The sequence below is a fragment of the Ammospiza caudacuta genome, chromosome 4 (genome assembly GCF_027887145.1).
Source record: "Ammospiza caudacuta isolate bAmmCau1 chromosome 4, bAmmCau1.pri, whole genome shotgun sequence".
NCBI classification, from domain to species: domain Eukaryota; kingdom Metazoa; phylum Chordata; class Aves; order Passeriformes; family Passerellidae; genus Ammospiza; species Ammospiza caudacuta.
Genome location: NC_080596.1, coordinates 60309234 through 60325971, shown reverse-complemented (window position 1 = coordinate 60325971; position 16738 = coordinate 60309234). Strand labels below are relative to the sequence as shown.

At 38.9% G+C, this 16738-nt stretch overlaps 1 protein-coding gene across 1 annotated transcript in view; it reads left to right on the top strand.

Moving 5' to 3' along the window:
• The window catches only part of TBC1D14 (TBC1 domain family member 14), a 64395-nt gene that overhangs the window by 13442 nt on the left and 34215 nt on the right, over positions 1-16738 (top strand). Inside the window, exon 3 of the mRNA XM_058803326.1 lies at positions 8168-8288. Within this exon, the coding sequence (XP_058659309.1) occupies positions 8168-8288 (121 nt within the window). The remainder of the gene's footprint in view (positions 1-8167; positions 8289-16738) is intronic.

The window sequence follows — 16738 nt, the reverse complement described above, 5'->3', positions numbered from 1 at the left end:
CCCTTCCTGTGTTACATAATCTGGAAGAGTTGGAGTCAATATTAACTTTGGTTTTAAGCACATTTTAAAAGGCTCAAACAAGAAACAGTCTGTAGAAGTTTTTATCCTTACATAGAGTTTTATTGACAGAACTGGTACATGGAAACCATAAATTTTCTGAATCCATTCCTTATTTGTGTTAAGTCTCTCTTTTTAGTCATTAAATGCCTCCAAAGTTCTCCAGCCATATCTTAAGATTAATAATAATAAAAAAACCCGTTCAGTAAGTATTAGGGTCATTTTCACTTTGGAGCTGACAGAACAAACACAAGAACTTGGCAGCAGTTGGAGGTAGGACAAGAAGCAGGACTCCCCTTGGTGAGCAGGAGCCTCCTGTGAGTGTGGAATCCAGAGCAGCTGAGCTCAGGGGGGTTTCTGGAGCTGTTCCCAAGCTCCTGCTCAGTGCAGGGCCGGCTTCAGCACCAGAGCACATTCCTCGGGACCCTGAGCAGCTGTGAGTGCATCCCAGCTTGGAGCTCACCTCCCTGGGCTGCACAGTTCAGGGTTTGTATTCTGCCACTGTGGGTTTTTTTCCTCTCCTTTTATCCATTTGAAACATGCCTTGCAGCAGCTTGGGGTTTTTTCCTCATTGGGGTTTTTCCCTCATTGCACCTCTGAGGATTGTCATCCAGGCTGAATGGAAACACCTTTGTCAGCATCCCTGCCTGTGTGGTGCAGGCCTCAACACCTGGCCATCACAGTGGCCATCCATTGGGCTTCCTCCAGCTTTTAATTCTTTGTTGTAGTACAGGAGCCCCACACCAGACACACATATGGTCTTGTAGGTACTAGGCAGAGCTTTTATTCACTTTTTGCTTTTGATCTTAATGCAGACAGGTCCATATTTAATTTCTATTGCTGCAAGGTCTTAGAGTTTACTTGGGTTCAGCTTTTTGCTTAGGATGGCATTTTTAGGTATTCTGTTTTTTTATTTATGTGGTAATAGTGCTGCAAATCAATGAAGAAATCTACTTTCAAATTTTAGGAATGGAATTTCAATTACTCTGGTAATATGAGAATAACTGGGAATTTGGCCAGCTAGAAAAGGATCATTAATTATAGCTGGTTGATGCTAATATATTAGTTGGAAGCTGGACCTGAGTGTTGATTTTGTGTGACAGTCCTTACTTGCTGAAACTCCAGTTTCTGAGAATTCTTCAGTATTTGCATGGTGGACCAGCACTGTGTGTTATCCATGTGCAAAATAGTTCCTGGCTTGCTGCAGCCAGTTCTAAAGCTGAACTCTCCAGGTTACTGCCTGATTTATCTTTGCATGGCTTGGATACTTCAGAGCAGTCAGCTGTGTTCCCCTGTAAAATGAGGGAAACCTGTAAGAAGAAAGATACATGCAGAATACTGTAGTTTTGATAAATATTAAATTATTTTATAACTATTAGATTATTAAACCCTGCTATTTTCCCCAGAAATCTAGAGAAATTTCCAAGTTATCCTATTGCAAGCTATCAGTTATCCTATACTGCTAACTTATATTGTATTACTGCTTCTCTCAACTGCGAAGGTCTTTTTTTTCCCAGACCTGCAGGTGTCTGTTACACTGTAAAGTGTTATTGTTTTTGATTCTTACTGAAGGTACTGGAATGTTAGTGATTGGAAAACTTAGTTTATAAAGTGTGGTAGGAATTTATAAAACATTGTTCTGTGATTAGTTACCTCCCTCATAGGCAGGTCAGCTTTGACTTTATTTCTGTTGGTTTGTTTATCCATAAACCAAGCATTATTCTTCCTTTAGTCTGACCTTTGGCAATCTTGCAGAGACAAACTTCTGCAAATCCTGCTTTTGTATGTAATTCTGGAATCTTATTCAAAGCATAACTTCTGACTTGTTTATGGAGGTTCTTGGCAGGAGCCAATGTACTTGAACTTTTTTGATGGTATTCTGTCTCTTGGTTGTGTTGATGTATAGGTTGACTGAGAGGTGATCTGGGTTTGAGAGGAGGGTATGTTAGAACTGCATCTAGTGAATTATTTCTAGAAACCAGCATTACTGGGTCATGGGTACCAGTTGCTTTTCCCTTTGGAGGATGTAGATTTAGGCCATTTCAGGAGACTTTGGTGGGTCTCCTGACAACTGTGCCTTCTCAACTCCATCAGTCTCCAGTCATCATGATTTATGTGTCAGTTTTGTTCCTCCACTAATCAGGTAACAAAAATTTCTTTGATAGAATATGTTGCTGATTTTTCAGGATTTATTTTCTCAGTCTCTGGAAATTGTTTAAGTGAGCAGATTAGAAACATCTAGAGGTGAGAATTTTTCTTCTTTTATTGATAAGTTGCAAAAGTTATGATTAGTACAGAATAGAAAGAGTCATTTGAGATGAGAATAAAATTATGTTGTTAGGAATGTTTCCTAGTTAGTGTTAATTAAATTAGTACCACATCAGATAAGGTGACTGGACATTTTTGCTGACAATGCAGCAGTATTTAATAAAATTTAACTTACTGTATTTTTAGCTTAATAGGTGCTGTATGTTATTTAAAATGTCTTGTTTCAGTGTAGCTTTCTGGATGCCTTGTGCAGTAATGTCTGTGGAGACATGTCTCACAGTGCCTGTGTGCTCAGTGTGGGTTTACCTTATGATAATGGTTCTTCTGATTCATATCTGCTTACTTATCTCAATATACATGGACCTGAGCCTCAGCCTGGCTGGGGGGTTCACCACCTTGGTGCTCTCTCCTTGTGTAGTTTAGAGTTATCAGGGGAATCTCAGGGTCTTCTTTCAGGAGCAGCTGAAATGAACTCTGACTTGCCTCTGTTTCTTTCTTGCTTCTTAAGAACACATGCCAGTCTGATACTCATTTGAAAAATTGTCTTTTGAGATAAAATTGTTCTACAAAACTGAACCTTTTGAACTTTCTCCACTGTCCTTATTTTACATGTGTTTTGCTCATGAGACTGGTAAGTCCTTCCAGTAGTTAATTTGCATGCCTATTCCACTTGTTTTGCCTTCTGAAAATAATCTTAATTGAAAGACAAAATTTGGAGCATGCATCTTGAGAACTGGAGATGTGTGTATTTTTAAAACATGTAACAAAAATTTACTTGTATTTGGAAATCATTGTTGGTTAAATGCAGATTAGAAATTGCAGTTTGCATGAGCTGGGTCAATTTCTAGACAATTTTCATACGTGTTTCTGTACACCAACCATCTTTTTAAGAGTAAGGAACCCCTTTACTTGGAAATGTAATCTCTGTGCTAGGTCAGTGTAAGTCTATCACAGAGCAGCATTTGCCATCTCACTTTTCTATTGCCTGCAGTTGTGATTCTGTGCTGCATGCCAGTAGTTCAAGTACTGCAGAGCTTCATCTAAGGAGCCCTGGCAAAACAGTCACATCAGTGAAGTTGAAATTCAGATTTTCTGAATAACCCAGATGCTCTGGTTGTAAAAACTCCTAAATCCTAAGCTCCTCTACCCTTTTGTTTCAGTAAACTGGTTATCTTGGGCATTCTGGTAAAAAGCTACTGTGTGTTGCCTGAAGTCCAGAGGGGGGTGTGTGTGTGTGCCTGCCTTGCTCAGCTCCCCTCTGACAGCTCCTGTGGGAGCTCATCCTTTTTTCCTGTTGTTTCAGTGACATGTGCCAGAGAAACAGTTCCTTGACTCTGGTGGTACCAAACTTCAGAGGTATCTGAATTGGCTCCGTGTTGGGCCTGCCTGGCTTGAGAAGACTTCGAGACTTTTCAGGAAGGAGCTTTGCAGTGACTTCAAGACTTGGAGTAAATTGGCAATGGAAGCCATGGCAGCCATGGCAGCACTGTCTCTGCTGCTTTAGTGGATAGGTTTGAGTACTGAAGAGGGGGATGTGGTGGAAGGGAGTAACCTCTTAGGAGGTGACTTCACAGAAGTGACTGGCCTTGCATGGAGCAAAGCACAGCTGAAATGTGGAAAAAATGAGTATCTGAGTGCTTGTGGAGCTGCTGCTCTCAACTCCTCATGCAGCAGTAATTGCTGGCAGTTGTGTTGCAGACCTCCTGTCTTTTTGGAAAGAAAATTGGACAGAACTAGATAAACTTTCTTCAGTGGTGATGCTTTTTTTAAAAAAGCAAAAGCTTGAAAATGCTCCAACAGATGCAGTATGGATAGGTTTGACTTGATTACTTGTTGATGTTGTTCTAATATCTTTAGAAACACATTTTTAAAATTTGATTGAGGCTTCAGCCTGATCACGATAGCATACAAGGCTACTTAAAGAGTAGCAATATACACATGTGCAGTACATGTATTAGCATGTACTAGCTATTTTGTAAGTTGATTTGAGCAGTGCTTAGAGAACCAAAATGGAATTGTTTCTTAAGTTTTATTAAAAAATAAGATTTTCCTGACGCTGCTAAACTTGCCTCTTGGTGTTAACTTCCTCTTTTTCCCCACAGAAAAGGCAGCTGGGCAGATCAGTATAGAGTGGTGATGCAATATCTGTTGGCTCAAGCAAAAGATTGTTCCATCTCTGTCCTGTACCACAGGATGTTCTTTGTATGTAAAAATTAACTCTGGAGTTAGAATTAAATTCTCTTCAGGTAGGTAATCCCTCTCCACAGCTCAATTAAAATAACAAAGTTAAACAGCTGTTTGGTGCCAAATACTGTTTGTAGGGGACTGTGAAAAAGCAATTTTCTAACTGAAATTTGATCTCAATTTAACTTCTGTACTTGGCTTTTCTAAAATAAGCAGCTACAAATACTTAGTGTAAAATAGTGGGCACGTACAACAGGAATGCAGATGTGATCCATGACACTGAAATGACTCCACACTAATGAGGCTGCAGACATCATGCATCATGTCAGATGGTCTTGTTACTATCCCTGTTGTAAATCATCATGATGTGTTCTGATAGTTTGGAAGAGGACAGGGAAACTGAACTAATGATGATCATGTAATCTTTTCTTTCAAGTCATGTCAGCACTTTTTTACATTCAGGACCTCAAATTTAGTTTTGTTATCTTAAAACACTTGTAATGAAGCTTTGACATTTTTTACCCTAGAATTTCTGGGCTCATCTTCAGAGTAAAGATCTGTTTGTTTAGGGTTTTGTTTTTTCAAAAATAGAAGTTTTACTTCTTGTTAACGTGCATTTTCTGTTAGTAAGCTCTTCTTAAGTTACCTTTAGTGTGGAATATTTTGAAGTGAATTTGCTCAGAAGTGAAATGGCTTAGTGTTTTTCTTGAAAATCCGAGGGAGCTGTGCAAAAATAGGAGAAAAATTATTCCTTTTGGTGCTGTAGCAGCAGAAAAATGAAAGGTTTTGCTATGAGTTATTTGCTCTGACATATATATGGCAGCAACTTCCTCCTAAGGCAGTTGCATATTTTAAGGGTTTACTTTCAGTTCAGGAATCTTAAGTAGTGGCTTTATCAGAACCCTGTGGTGTTGTCCTGATTTATTTATTGCAAAGCTCTGTAAGAAATTGAACGAGAGAACATTCCATAGTTCTTTTTTGGTTGTGGTGGGGGTTTTTTTGTTTGTTGGTTTTTGTTTTGGTTTTTTTCCCTTAAGTTTTCTCAGAATAGATGAAAATTAAGTGACATCTCTTCTTCTCCTTCCATGCCATCCTGGCATATATTACCTTTGCTGTGTTTCAGTGTGGGGCAGATCAGGGTTTAATGCTGTGTGTCCTCAGTCAATTGTAGTTTGCTCTTTTACATCTGGTTTACTGATTTGTGGCTGCTGATAATGTTAAGCCTTTGGGGGGTTTTGAGCCTTTTTGGAGTTTGTAAAGAGTGTGGACACCAACCAAACACTGGGATTTAGGCCCAGACACAGGGTGGAGGAAAGGGACAGTACAGAATGAAATTTGTATATTGACCATGCCTGCTGCTTTCAGTTCAGTATATATATATTTTAAATTAGAAGTGAACTGTAAGTCCCTGACATAGTACAAAGGGAGGAAGAGATGCCTGGTGCCCTAGAATGTAGGGATAGAGAAGAGTGAGCTGAACAAGTGCAGTGCCATCTGCTAGATAAGCTGTAGAACAGATTATTTATTATGACGCTGCTGCTAAAGGGAAAGTAGATAGGATTGTGGAATTGAGTTGAGAGGAAGTGTGTGAGATTGGCTTTTCAGATTTGGTTCATTTTATGCAGGCACTTGCAGCAGAGAGCTGTTAGAATTTATCATTCCAATTCATCTTTACTCTGCTCTGAGGGTAAAGACCTACTGCTGTTCTTAAAATCCCTCAGAGGAGACTGGAGTTGTTGCTTGTACTTACACTTGTGCTAGGAACCTCTAATGTGGATAGAGATAGAAAGAAAATTGCCTTTAATTTTTGTGTTATTGTGGTGCTAGTGAAGTGTGATGAAAGCCTTTTACTTGCAAAAGGATTTGAATGTGCGCAGAGCTGTCACAGAGATGTGCCTCCTTACAGGGCTCTTCCAGTGGCCCTGATGCTACAAGTTCTTGTTTTCTCTGAAGATGGTTTGGAGTCTGGATTTTGCTTGCTTCTGCAGTAATAACAACCTGAAAAAAAACCTTTTGCAAGAACGGCCAGTCTTGCATTGTGTATCCTATTCACATGCAGTAATTTTGTTATGTTATTTTTGCCATGCTTTCTTTTTTATTCTTAGATACATTTTAGAACTTGCTTGAAGCATCCTTTCAGGCTTTAGTTACCTTACAATCTCTGCCTAAGTGAAAGGGTTTGAAGAGGTACAGTTACAGCTTAGCTTTGGCATCAGATGTAATTGACTTGCATGGTTCCTGTACATAAACACTTTGTCCTTATCTTTTAATATGATAATCTGTTCTTGGTTTGAATTTCAAGGTAACTGTACCCTTGTGATACAGAAGCATGTGATAATTTGTATAAATATATGCATATTTAAGGATGGCGGTGCATACTATTAACTTTATAATATATTTCAGCACACTTTGATGTTATAACCTTAATTATTTTCCACATATGAAACATATCTCTTGTATTCCAGCAATGTTATCTCTGTTGGTATAGCTATGGTATTTTTCATGGCAACTGATACAAAGTGACCAAGAAAAACAACTTTCTAATGCCTAGATTGTTCCTGTTGCAGATGTGTATTCAGCTTTTCTAGAATGTGAAAACAGTTTTATTTCCCAAACAATCACACTTTTTATGTAAAAAACAATGTGTACTTGATGGACCAACACACAGGGCATTAAGGTGGTAACTGTAAGGAAAAGCACAAATGTCAGAATGGAAATGTCTGTGATTTGAAGGTGCTGGAGCTGCCTGCTGATTGCAGTAGGAAAAATGCTTTTGTCTCAGTGGATTTACTTTTTATTTTGATGAGGGAGCAAAAAAACAATAGTCAGTTTCCAGAAAAATCTGCCTTGAGGTGAGTAAATAACATAACTAACTAGGACATATTTGAATATGTGATAAACTGGACAGTAGGATAAAAGAAAATTGGTTACTTTAATAATGCAGGCATGCCATGGAGAATATCTGTTCTTGGAGGAGCTGAGTGCTATCAAAATTGTGAAGATTGTGCTGTGTGTCCAGTTTTGGAAAAGTAGCTGTGGTGTGAAGATGCAAGTCTGGCAAATCTCTTTATGATTAAAAACTAACAATGTCAATAAAACTAATCTAATTTTCAGTGGGTTTGTGTCTAGCTTTCTAACTGTTCCTACAGTGTTAAAGCTAAATATTGGACATATCAGAGAGACTTCAGAATTAATGTGTTTTGATAACTGTTTTTAAGCTTATTTAGAAAAACAATCTTCTGTGAAAGCAGATCAAATACAGCAAAAGAGTACCATGTCTCCAAGTTTTTTGTTGGTTTTGGTAGTAATGTGTTGTAACAGGTGGGTAAAGAATGTTTGTGCAGCAAGAGGTTCTTAATTGTTTTTTAAAGAGTGAGGCTGAATGATCTCCAGGAATGCTAAAGAAAGGTGTCCACTTTTAGACGGTTGGAAAATGAACTTTTTTTATCTACTAAAAGTTATAATTTAACAAAATCCTTTGCCTGGTATGGTGATAATACTGCATGATGTTCCTTTTGAAGCTTGGAAACAGTGTCTGTCAGCAGAACCACAAGAGAAGTTGGAATATATCATTAGGATACATATGGTTAGCAAATGTTCATCCTTCTTCTTATAATTAATCAACCCTTTTTCTTAATAAAACTTTTTTTTTTTTTAGGAATTTGTTTACCAGAAAGCAGAGTGCAAGATTTGAAAAACAAAATGATGTGCGATGGAAGTTGTTTGGAAAAGTACCTCTTGGAGAAAACTTACAGAAAGACCCAAAGAGAATGCAAAAGGTATTTGTTTAATTCTGTGTTAGGATTAGTGGTGAATGAAGAAGCCAGTTAAGTTTATGATCTGTAAATAGGACTGTGCAGCCTGTTTGTTGGAGTTGCACACAATTTCAGTACCAGAAAAGGCTCTTTGTTGAAATTTTACTTGTGTTGCAACAGTGCTGTTCAGAAGAATGTGTTCCACTTGGTCATTACATTGAGTACATGAGGCATGAAGAGCCTCCCTTAGTGTGTCATAAGAGAATAAAAAACCTAAGTGAAACTCACTTTTCTCCAGCATTGTTGAAAGCCACATTTCAGAGAACTGGTTCTACTAGAGATGAACCCAAGCTCTTGTCTAGTGAATCAAATGATTTGTCTTTCCAATGGGGAAGATCTTGTGAAATCCAGCTACAGAGCTGCTCTTTCAGTGGCAGAAAAACAGCCTCTTTCAGTCTGACTTGGTCTGGGATTTTTGGATTGCATGTAGCCTTTTTGTTTGGAGCTTTTTCTGTATTTCAGTAGTCACTTCCTTGTTCAGATGACTGTGGGAATAGTAATGTTTGCATGGAAAGAGACCATGTAGTGAAACTTTAAAACCAGCTGCTGTGTGCGAAATGCAAATGCTGATTTGAAGGATGGTGCTGCTTAATTCAGGGTAAAGCATTCTGGAAATCTACATGTCATGTGACTGTTCTTAGCTGTAGTTAGACTGTTAAGATGAAATTGAGGTGGCTTTTTGAACTTGTCACTGTACTCAACCATTCAGACTTTATCTACATCTTGTCTTGACACAATTAGTTGTTCTGAAGTGTCCGCCAAAGATTTTTGATGTCAAAATTGAAGAGGTTTAGTAAGTGCAGTACTCTGACATTTAGCAGTATATTTTGTTGTAGTGCATGTTCTTTATTAAGTGGGTAAATAATTTATTGACATTTTGTGGTTGTTGCTGGTACTGTGAATATTTTTCTTTTGCATCCAAACTATCTTACATCACAGCTTTGAATGATTGTATTTCTTACAAAACAGTCACTATTAAATTAGTAGTGTGGTATGGCATCCAACCATTAGCAAGTTTCTGGCAAAATTGCAGCCTAAAACAATTGTCTGCAGTGCCTCTTGGGTAACAGTAACTAATCCTTCCTAAATGATTTGGTGCTTTTTTGAAGTTATTTTTGACAGGTAGGCTTTGAGTCATGAGTAGTGCTGTAAGGCACCAATTGAGCCTCAGCAGCATCTAAAAGCACAGCCTGATTTAGGTGCCCCCTCACCAAAACAATGCTCAGACAGGCTTTGTGAGCACATGAGCCTTTCCTCAGGCCCTGTAAAAGCTCTTCTGACAGCACTCTCTTGTTCAACAAGTGTATATACAGCATAGCATCATACTGTAATTTAACAGTATAGGAATTAAAACCACTGCAGCTAAGATGTTGCTTGTCCTGTTTTTGATGCTGAAAATATATGTATTAGTCTTCTGATAGAGAAGCCATACTGGCATATGCTCAGGCTGGGTTGCTTTACTGGGTCACTGAGAGCTTTTTTGTAGTTTTTATCCAGTTAAATGTTTTAAAACTTAGAAGCTGTCAGGATGAGTAATCTTGGAGAAGCTGGAAGTGCATTTGCAATGGAGGTTTGCATGATTAATGTTTTATATCCGTTCTCTTAAGGAATTCTGCTTGAGCAGAACTGGTTATGCTAGTTGCTTTTGCAATTGGTGTTTGAAAATGCACAAAGTCAGATGACAGAACTTCACCAAGAATAACCACTGAAGTTAAGTTCTCTTCTCTCCCATTAGACTGTAGAACTGAACTAAGCTTTGCAGCCACTGTTTCTTTTAGAAACTCTTTTCAAGCTTGGCAGAAGTATATGTAATACCATTTATTTGCAGCAACTTTTCTTCCCCCAGTTTTGTTAATGAATGTTCTTCTAAAGAAATTCTTTTAAAATTCAAGAAGTAACCAGCATATAATTTGGTTGTCTCTCTCATGTGATCTGTCTTCACAGAATTTGTTTGCATGTGACCAGTCAAGATTTTGTATATTACAAGAATAAGGCATATAGAGGAAAGCCAGATTTTGGCTATATCCTAGAGACATGTTACAGCTTTCATCCCCAGTGAAATTCTTTATTTTTTTTATATAATGTATTTATTTTAATTTTCTTTTCTATAATAGCAAAATCAATTTTTAATCAGCAAGCTTTGGGTTGTTTTTTTTTCCTTTCTAAGTGTGCTTTGACCCTATGAGGGTTGTAAGATTTAGCTTTCACTATATGAATTCTAATCAGAGCTGAATGGAATATCTTTATTTTTTTAAGTTTTAATATTTGTAAAATTCAGCACATATAACACTTGAGGCCTTTCAATTGCAATCTTTAATCAAAAATTCAGGTCTAAATGTTTTATAATCTCATTTGCTGATAGTCCATGTTGGAATATTTAAAAATTTTAATGGTAGTTCCTTAATAACTAAAAATAACTGTGATTTTTAACTTGGGGATTATAATTTTCCCAAATGTTTTTTCTGTAATAATTAGGATATGGCTATATGTGGGGGGGTCAACGTTCCAGTCAATTGTAATCAGTTGTACTGAAGAGGCTCACTCTGCAGCACATGATAAAGTGAAAATGAGCTCTTGAAACAGGAAAATAAATTGCTTGGCTCACAGGTGATGCTTTGTTATGGGATGAACAGTAAAGCTTTTAATATTACTATAGGAGAAAACTTTGTAAGTTGAATTGGGTTAATTATAATTCAATTCAATTTTCACTTGATTTAAGCTATAATCCTGATTGATGAAGTAAAGAGATTTTATCAAAGTCTGTTTTCTGGCTTAGATCTGTTAGATGGAAAGGAGTTTCAAAGCAACAGCGCCCAGCAAGAAATATGGAAATAATTTATTACAGCCCATGCTTTAAGCAGAGTGATGAACTCTCCTGTTATAAGCAGTGTCTTTTCTCCAGGTTAAAAAAGGCCCAGAGCAGAGCAGAATCCCCAGAGTGCTGATGTGGGGAGGTGCTTGTGCACCTGGAACGGGAGGCAGCAGCTCCTCACACGCACAAATTCCATGTGCATGGGTGGAATCTGTGCAGCATGGGGAGCTGCTCCTCCTGTTCTCTATGGAATCTGTGCAGCATGGGGAGCTGCTCCTCCTGTCCTGGATGGAATCTGTGCAGCGTGGGGAGCTGCTCCTCCTGTTCTCTATGGAATCTGTGCAGCATGGGGAGCTGCTCCTCCTGTCCTGTGTGGAATCTGTGCAGTGTGGGGAGCTGCTCCTCCTGTTCTCTATGGAATCTGTGCAGTGTGGGGAGCTGCTCCTCCTGTTCTGTATGGAATCTGTGCAGTGTGGGGAGCTGCTCCTCCTGTCCTGGATGGAATCTGTGCAGTGTGGGGAGCTGCTCCTCCTGTTCTGTATGGAATCTGTGCAGCATGGGGAGCTGCTCCTCCTGTTCTGTATGGAATCTGTGCAGTGTGGGGAGCTGCTCCTCTTGTTCTCTATGGAATCTGTGCAGCATGGGGAGCTGCTCCTCCTGTCCTGTGTGGAATCTGTGCAGTGTGGGGAGCTGCTCCTCCTGTCCTGTATGGAATCTGTGCAGTGTGGGGAGCTGCTCCTCCTGTTCTGTATGGAATCTGTGCAGTGTGGGGAGCTGCTCCTCCTGTTCTGTATGGAATCTGTGCAGTGTGGGGAGCTGCTCCTCCTGTCCTGGATGGAATCTGTGCAGTGTGGGGAGCTGCTCCTCCTGTCCTGGATGGAATCTGTGCAGTGTGGGGAGCTGCTCCTCCTGTTCTGTATGGAATCTGTGCAGCATGGGGAGCTGCTCCTCCTGTTCTCTATGGAATCTGTGCAGTGTGGGGAGCTGCTCCTCCTGTTCTCTATGGAATCTGTGCAGTGTGGGGAGCTGCTCCTCCTGTTCTGTATGGAATCTGTGCAGTGTGGGGAGCTGCTGTCTCCTGTGCCACATCCACATCTGCAGCCTCTGCTGATGGCCAGCAGTGCTAAAAATACAGAGCTTTTCTGAGCTGTGCTTTGCTGTCTTCCCATGGCCCCTTTAGGGCCTTTGGAGGGGAAGTAGTCGGTTCAGGCTGGCTGCTGGTTGTGGCAGGAGCCGGAGCTACAGCTCTGGATGGAACACTGTCTCCTGTTTGTACAGAGCTTGTCTTTGGGTAGCCTGGGTGTGTCATTGTGACTGATGGCTGTAGCTGCCAATGGGGTGAGTGTTTGTATATAGACTTCACTGCCACTTTGAAGCTAGAAAATGTGTAGTGCCTATTTTGTGTTCTGCATGAGAAGTCCATGGGTGAAAATGAGTTACTTCCCATGTTCTCCACTGTTGGGTTCATTTCTATTTGTCAGCCTTCAGAAAGACAGGATTTAGATCTGTGTGGCACAGAGTTCCTTTTTTTTTAACAGGAAGAAGCAAGTGCAGTGTTAGAAGGTATAGTTAGAAAGTTAGTCTAACCTATGTCTATTACTGTTACATTCCCTGGAAATAAAGGTGTAACTAACTTCCTCACTTAACAATTATAACCCAAAAGTTGCCTGAATGCACAGCTCTTTTGTATCTTTCCTTCTGATCCAGTTACAAATACCTTTATTTTATTGTAATAATATGTAAAGGGCATCTAACTTTTGTGAAGGTAAATATAAATAAGGAAAAAAAGAAACCTATTATGTCAATGATGTCCTAAAAAGTCTTTTCTTTTTCTCCAACAAGAACAGTAATAAATAGATCATTCAGCAATTCCAGTAGGCAGTATTAATCTACAAAGAGTGTGTTGCCCTTGTCCTGTCTTGAAAATCACCTGCCTAAAACTAAAATACTATCATATTTAAACAGAAAAAGCAAGAGTAGTAGCTTCCATTCACAGTAAATGAAAGCTGTGTCAGGATGATTGTTCCTGAGTATTTTAATAATAAAAGCATTTAATATGACTCAATCAGATATCATAATTTAGCAGAATGTAGCTGACAAAGTGCTGCTTTAGATGCTGTTGGAACTTCTTTCCATATGTTAACAATGTGTGAAAGTACATTATAATTCAAGTACAAAAATATACTACAAGCATTAGACTAATAGAAAACAGGTTTGAGTATTGGTTTAAATAGATATGACAAGCTACAGTGTTTTTGAAATCCTTTTCCAGATTTAAAGCTTTTATTTTAGCTTTCTCGCTCTCTAGAATGCTTTGTAAATTGTGGGGATCAAAAGCCCTGGAAGATGGAGGGATCCTGAAGAGGTGTAGCAGGCAGTGTTGGAGGATAAGTATCTGCTTTCAGGAGTGCAGATACTAAATAGAAATACAAACACGGTTGGTTGGTGCTGCAGTCACAGTGTCAGCTGCTGGTCTCTGCTGCAGGGTCTGTCTCAATGCTGTGGCATGTTTTGGGGAAGTGCAGGAGCTTTGAAGTTGTTCCCTTTGTCTCAACAGGAACAGTTACTTTGTAGCCCATGTTGATAATTAGCATTAACTGGAATATGAATGCTGATAGCACAAGATTATTTTTAAATGCAGGAAGCCACAAATTCCTGGAAAAATGATCAACTTTTGAGTATCAAATGCATAACTCTTTCTAACCCCAAAAATTCAATGCCAGAGTTTATAACTATTCAGGACAGCTGATACATCAGTGGAAGTTTATTCTCATTTGTATTAAGTAAGAATCCATCATGCAGCTGGTACTTGTGTGTCTTCCATAATGGTAATAGAAAGATACTTAAACACTTACTTCTCTGTGTAGGCAGTAAGTTTTTTTTCCATGTAGTAACCTTCCACTGGCAATACACAGGAGGCTTTCAGGTTCCCCCCTCCCCTCGTGGGTTTTTGAATGAAAATAGATGTCTGAAGAGACCAAGCCTGGAAATAACCCCATGTGCCTTTGGCTGTTGCATTGCACAAACACTTGGCAAAGCATTGCTGTGAAGCAGAGCTGGCAATAAATTTTTGAAAGCAGGTGTGTAGCCCCTAAATATTGTGTTGGAACTGCCTATTCTAACTGGAGACTGGAACATTTCTATTGCTGACATGTAAAATTGAGAAAGCTTTGCTAGACTTCATTGTGCTAATTGTGTGTTAAGCATAAGCAAGCTCCCAGGAAACCCAAAGGTTTTGTCTGTCTTCCAGTTTATACATCTCAAACTTCATCTAAAATTAAAGAATGGGGATAGATACAGGTTTTGAAAGGCTAACTCTTACCATGCTCACTAGCAGCAACAAATAAAGCTGATTTTCTTTAGCTCTGCAAAATGAATGGAGGTACTGTGTGTTGGTGGAAACCCTGAACACACAGTACCTGAAGATATGGATGTAAGGATTTTGAAAAGCCAGACTGGTGCTTTTTCCTGAAGTGTCTTTCTGAAGGAAGACTAGCCAATTTTATGTTCTCATTCTCTCTCTGAGGATTCTTGGTCCTATTTTTTACCTTGATTTTATTAGAAATTTTTCATGCCTGTCAGTATTTTCACATAATTTTCTTGTGCTCTATTGAGAACTTGTCACTTGAGCATGACAAAGTTCAGTGGAAACAGCTTCATGAATATTAAAGCCTGAAAATAGTCAGCACTTTAAGCCACACTATGAAGGTATGTTGCCTTCCTTCATATGTTATATTTGTGTGTAGCTTTAAAAAGCTACAATTTCTTCTTGTCAAGACTGAACTTTAAGTTGTGAAGATTATTTTTTTCAGGAATATTACATTTTTATATAGTTTTTTTTAAAGAAAAAAGAATACACAAGGAACTGGCCAAGATGAGAGAAAATATGGTGCACACTCAGTATAAGTACAAAAAAAGCTTTTTATTAAGCATGTAATAAATTGGCATCTGTAATGGCTTCAAAGATAATTTCAGGGATCAGAGAAGCAAACATGGGTGGAGAAAAACACTCAGAAGTTTTAATGCAGTAGACTTATTAGCTTATTTTTCTGTAATTTCCAAGGGCAGACAAGCATTAAACTTGAAGGAGTCTGAGACCCTTAAAGATACCCAAGTCTTGATGAGGAAGCAGAAGGGAGATTAGCAGAGAAATTTAAAACCAGGGGAGAAGTAGAATATGGTTAAAAGTATCAAGTGAAGTATCTTTCCCTACATTAGTGTGGTGTATGTGCTGGAGTCATGGAGCTGGATACAAGTGTGCACATACTTACCTACAAAGCAACTGTTTGAAACAAAACAGTGGCTGTGTGCTGTGGGGTGTCTCTCAACAGCATAAAATACAAGTTTTTGTGCATTGCAAAGTAGGAGGCATTCTTGGGGGACTTCTGCACTATGTTGAAGATTACAAGTATTGGTATTTGCAAAGGATTTTAGAACTTGCAAGATGAAATGGGATATTCCTGTGACTCCTTTCCTCTATGTCCTGGAGTTAATCTGGATTTTTGGCCATTTCAGAGTGGTGTTAGCATCAGGTTGATGTGGCATGGAGAGTCCTTTTATTTTAGTGTCTCTCAGAATGAGAAACACAGTTCTGACATGATCTTCAGCCACAGTAGAAGTGTTGAGACTAGATAGGAAAGGTAGGCTTTCTTCTGAAACATCAGCACTAATGTGAAATGTCAGAAGGAAACCTTGCTGAGAGGTTCTTTGGAAGGGTATGATGCTGACCCTACACAGAAAATAAAGGTGGAGAGATCAGTGAGTAGGCATACAGATTAAGTAAAGTTACATTTTCACATGAAGTCCATATCCAGTGGAATTCCAGTCCCTGGAAGTAATGTTAATGGGATATGCTGAAAGCAAGTGTTTATAGCATTTTATTCTGACAGATGCTCACAAGAAAATAGCAGTAAAATAAAACAACCATTTAGCTTGTGTTTTCTTGCTCAGACGTTTCCCAGATGCTTGTCCTGCTGGAGGCCTTTCCTGCAGATGTTTCCATTTGATTAACACTGCAGTGTACCAGATAGTGTCAGTAGCTAGGGAAAGTGTGCACACTTTTGTATGTGCAGATTAAATGGTGTCCTTTGCAGGGTTCTAAGCAGGAGGGTGTTGTTTTCTTGTTGTTACTGTGACTCATATTGGAGTCGCTCGTAACATTACGCTGCACAATCTGATTGAAGATCTTGCTTTTGACAGTAAAAAGCTGTTCTTTAGCAAAATGGTTCATGGTATGCTTTGTCTCTGAGTACTTCAAATATTTTCCTTCCTTTTGTTTTTTTTTTTTTTTTTAATGAAGCATGTCACTCTATATAACCAAAACCCACTTAAATTATTTACATATAGCACAAGGGAAATGTGAACCCTGAGGGTGAGAACCACCTGATACATAGCACGTTGAATGATTAGAGGCAACAAACTTCAAAACAGCAAGCTGTTATTCTTTTTGGAAGAACTTACCTGGCCTTGTCTATACTTAGGTTTTAAATGTTCCTTAATCTAAATCTCACTCAAAATGTGATGTTATAAAAATATGTATATGGAAAAATTGTTAAAATAGTCCAGTGGCTGGAGCACAGGACTGCAAAACAGAGTATGTGGC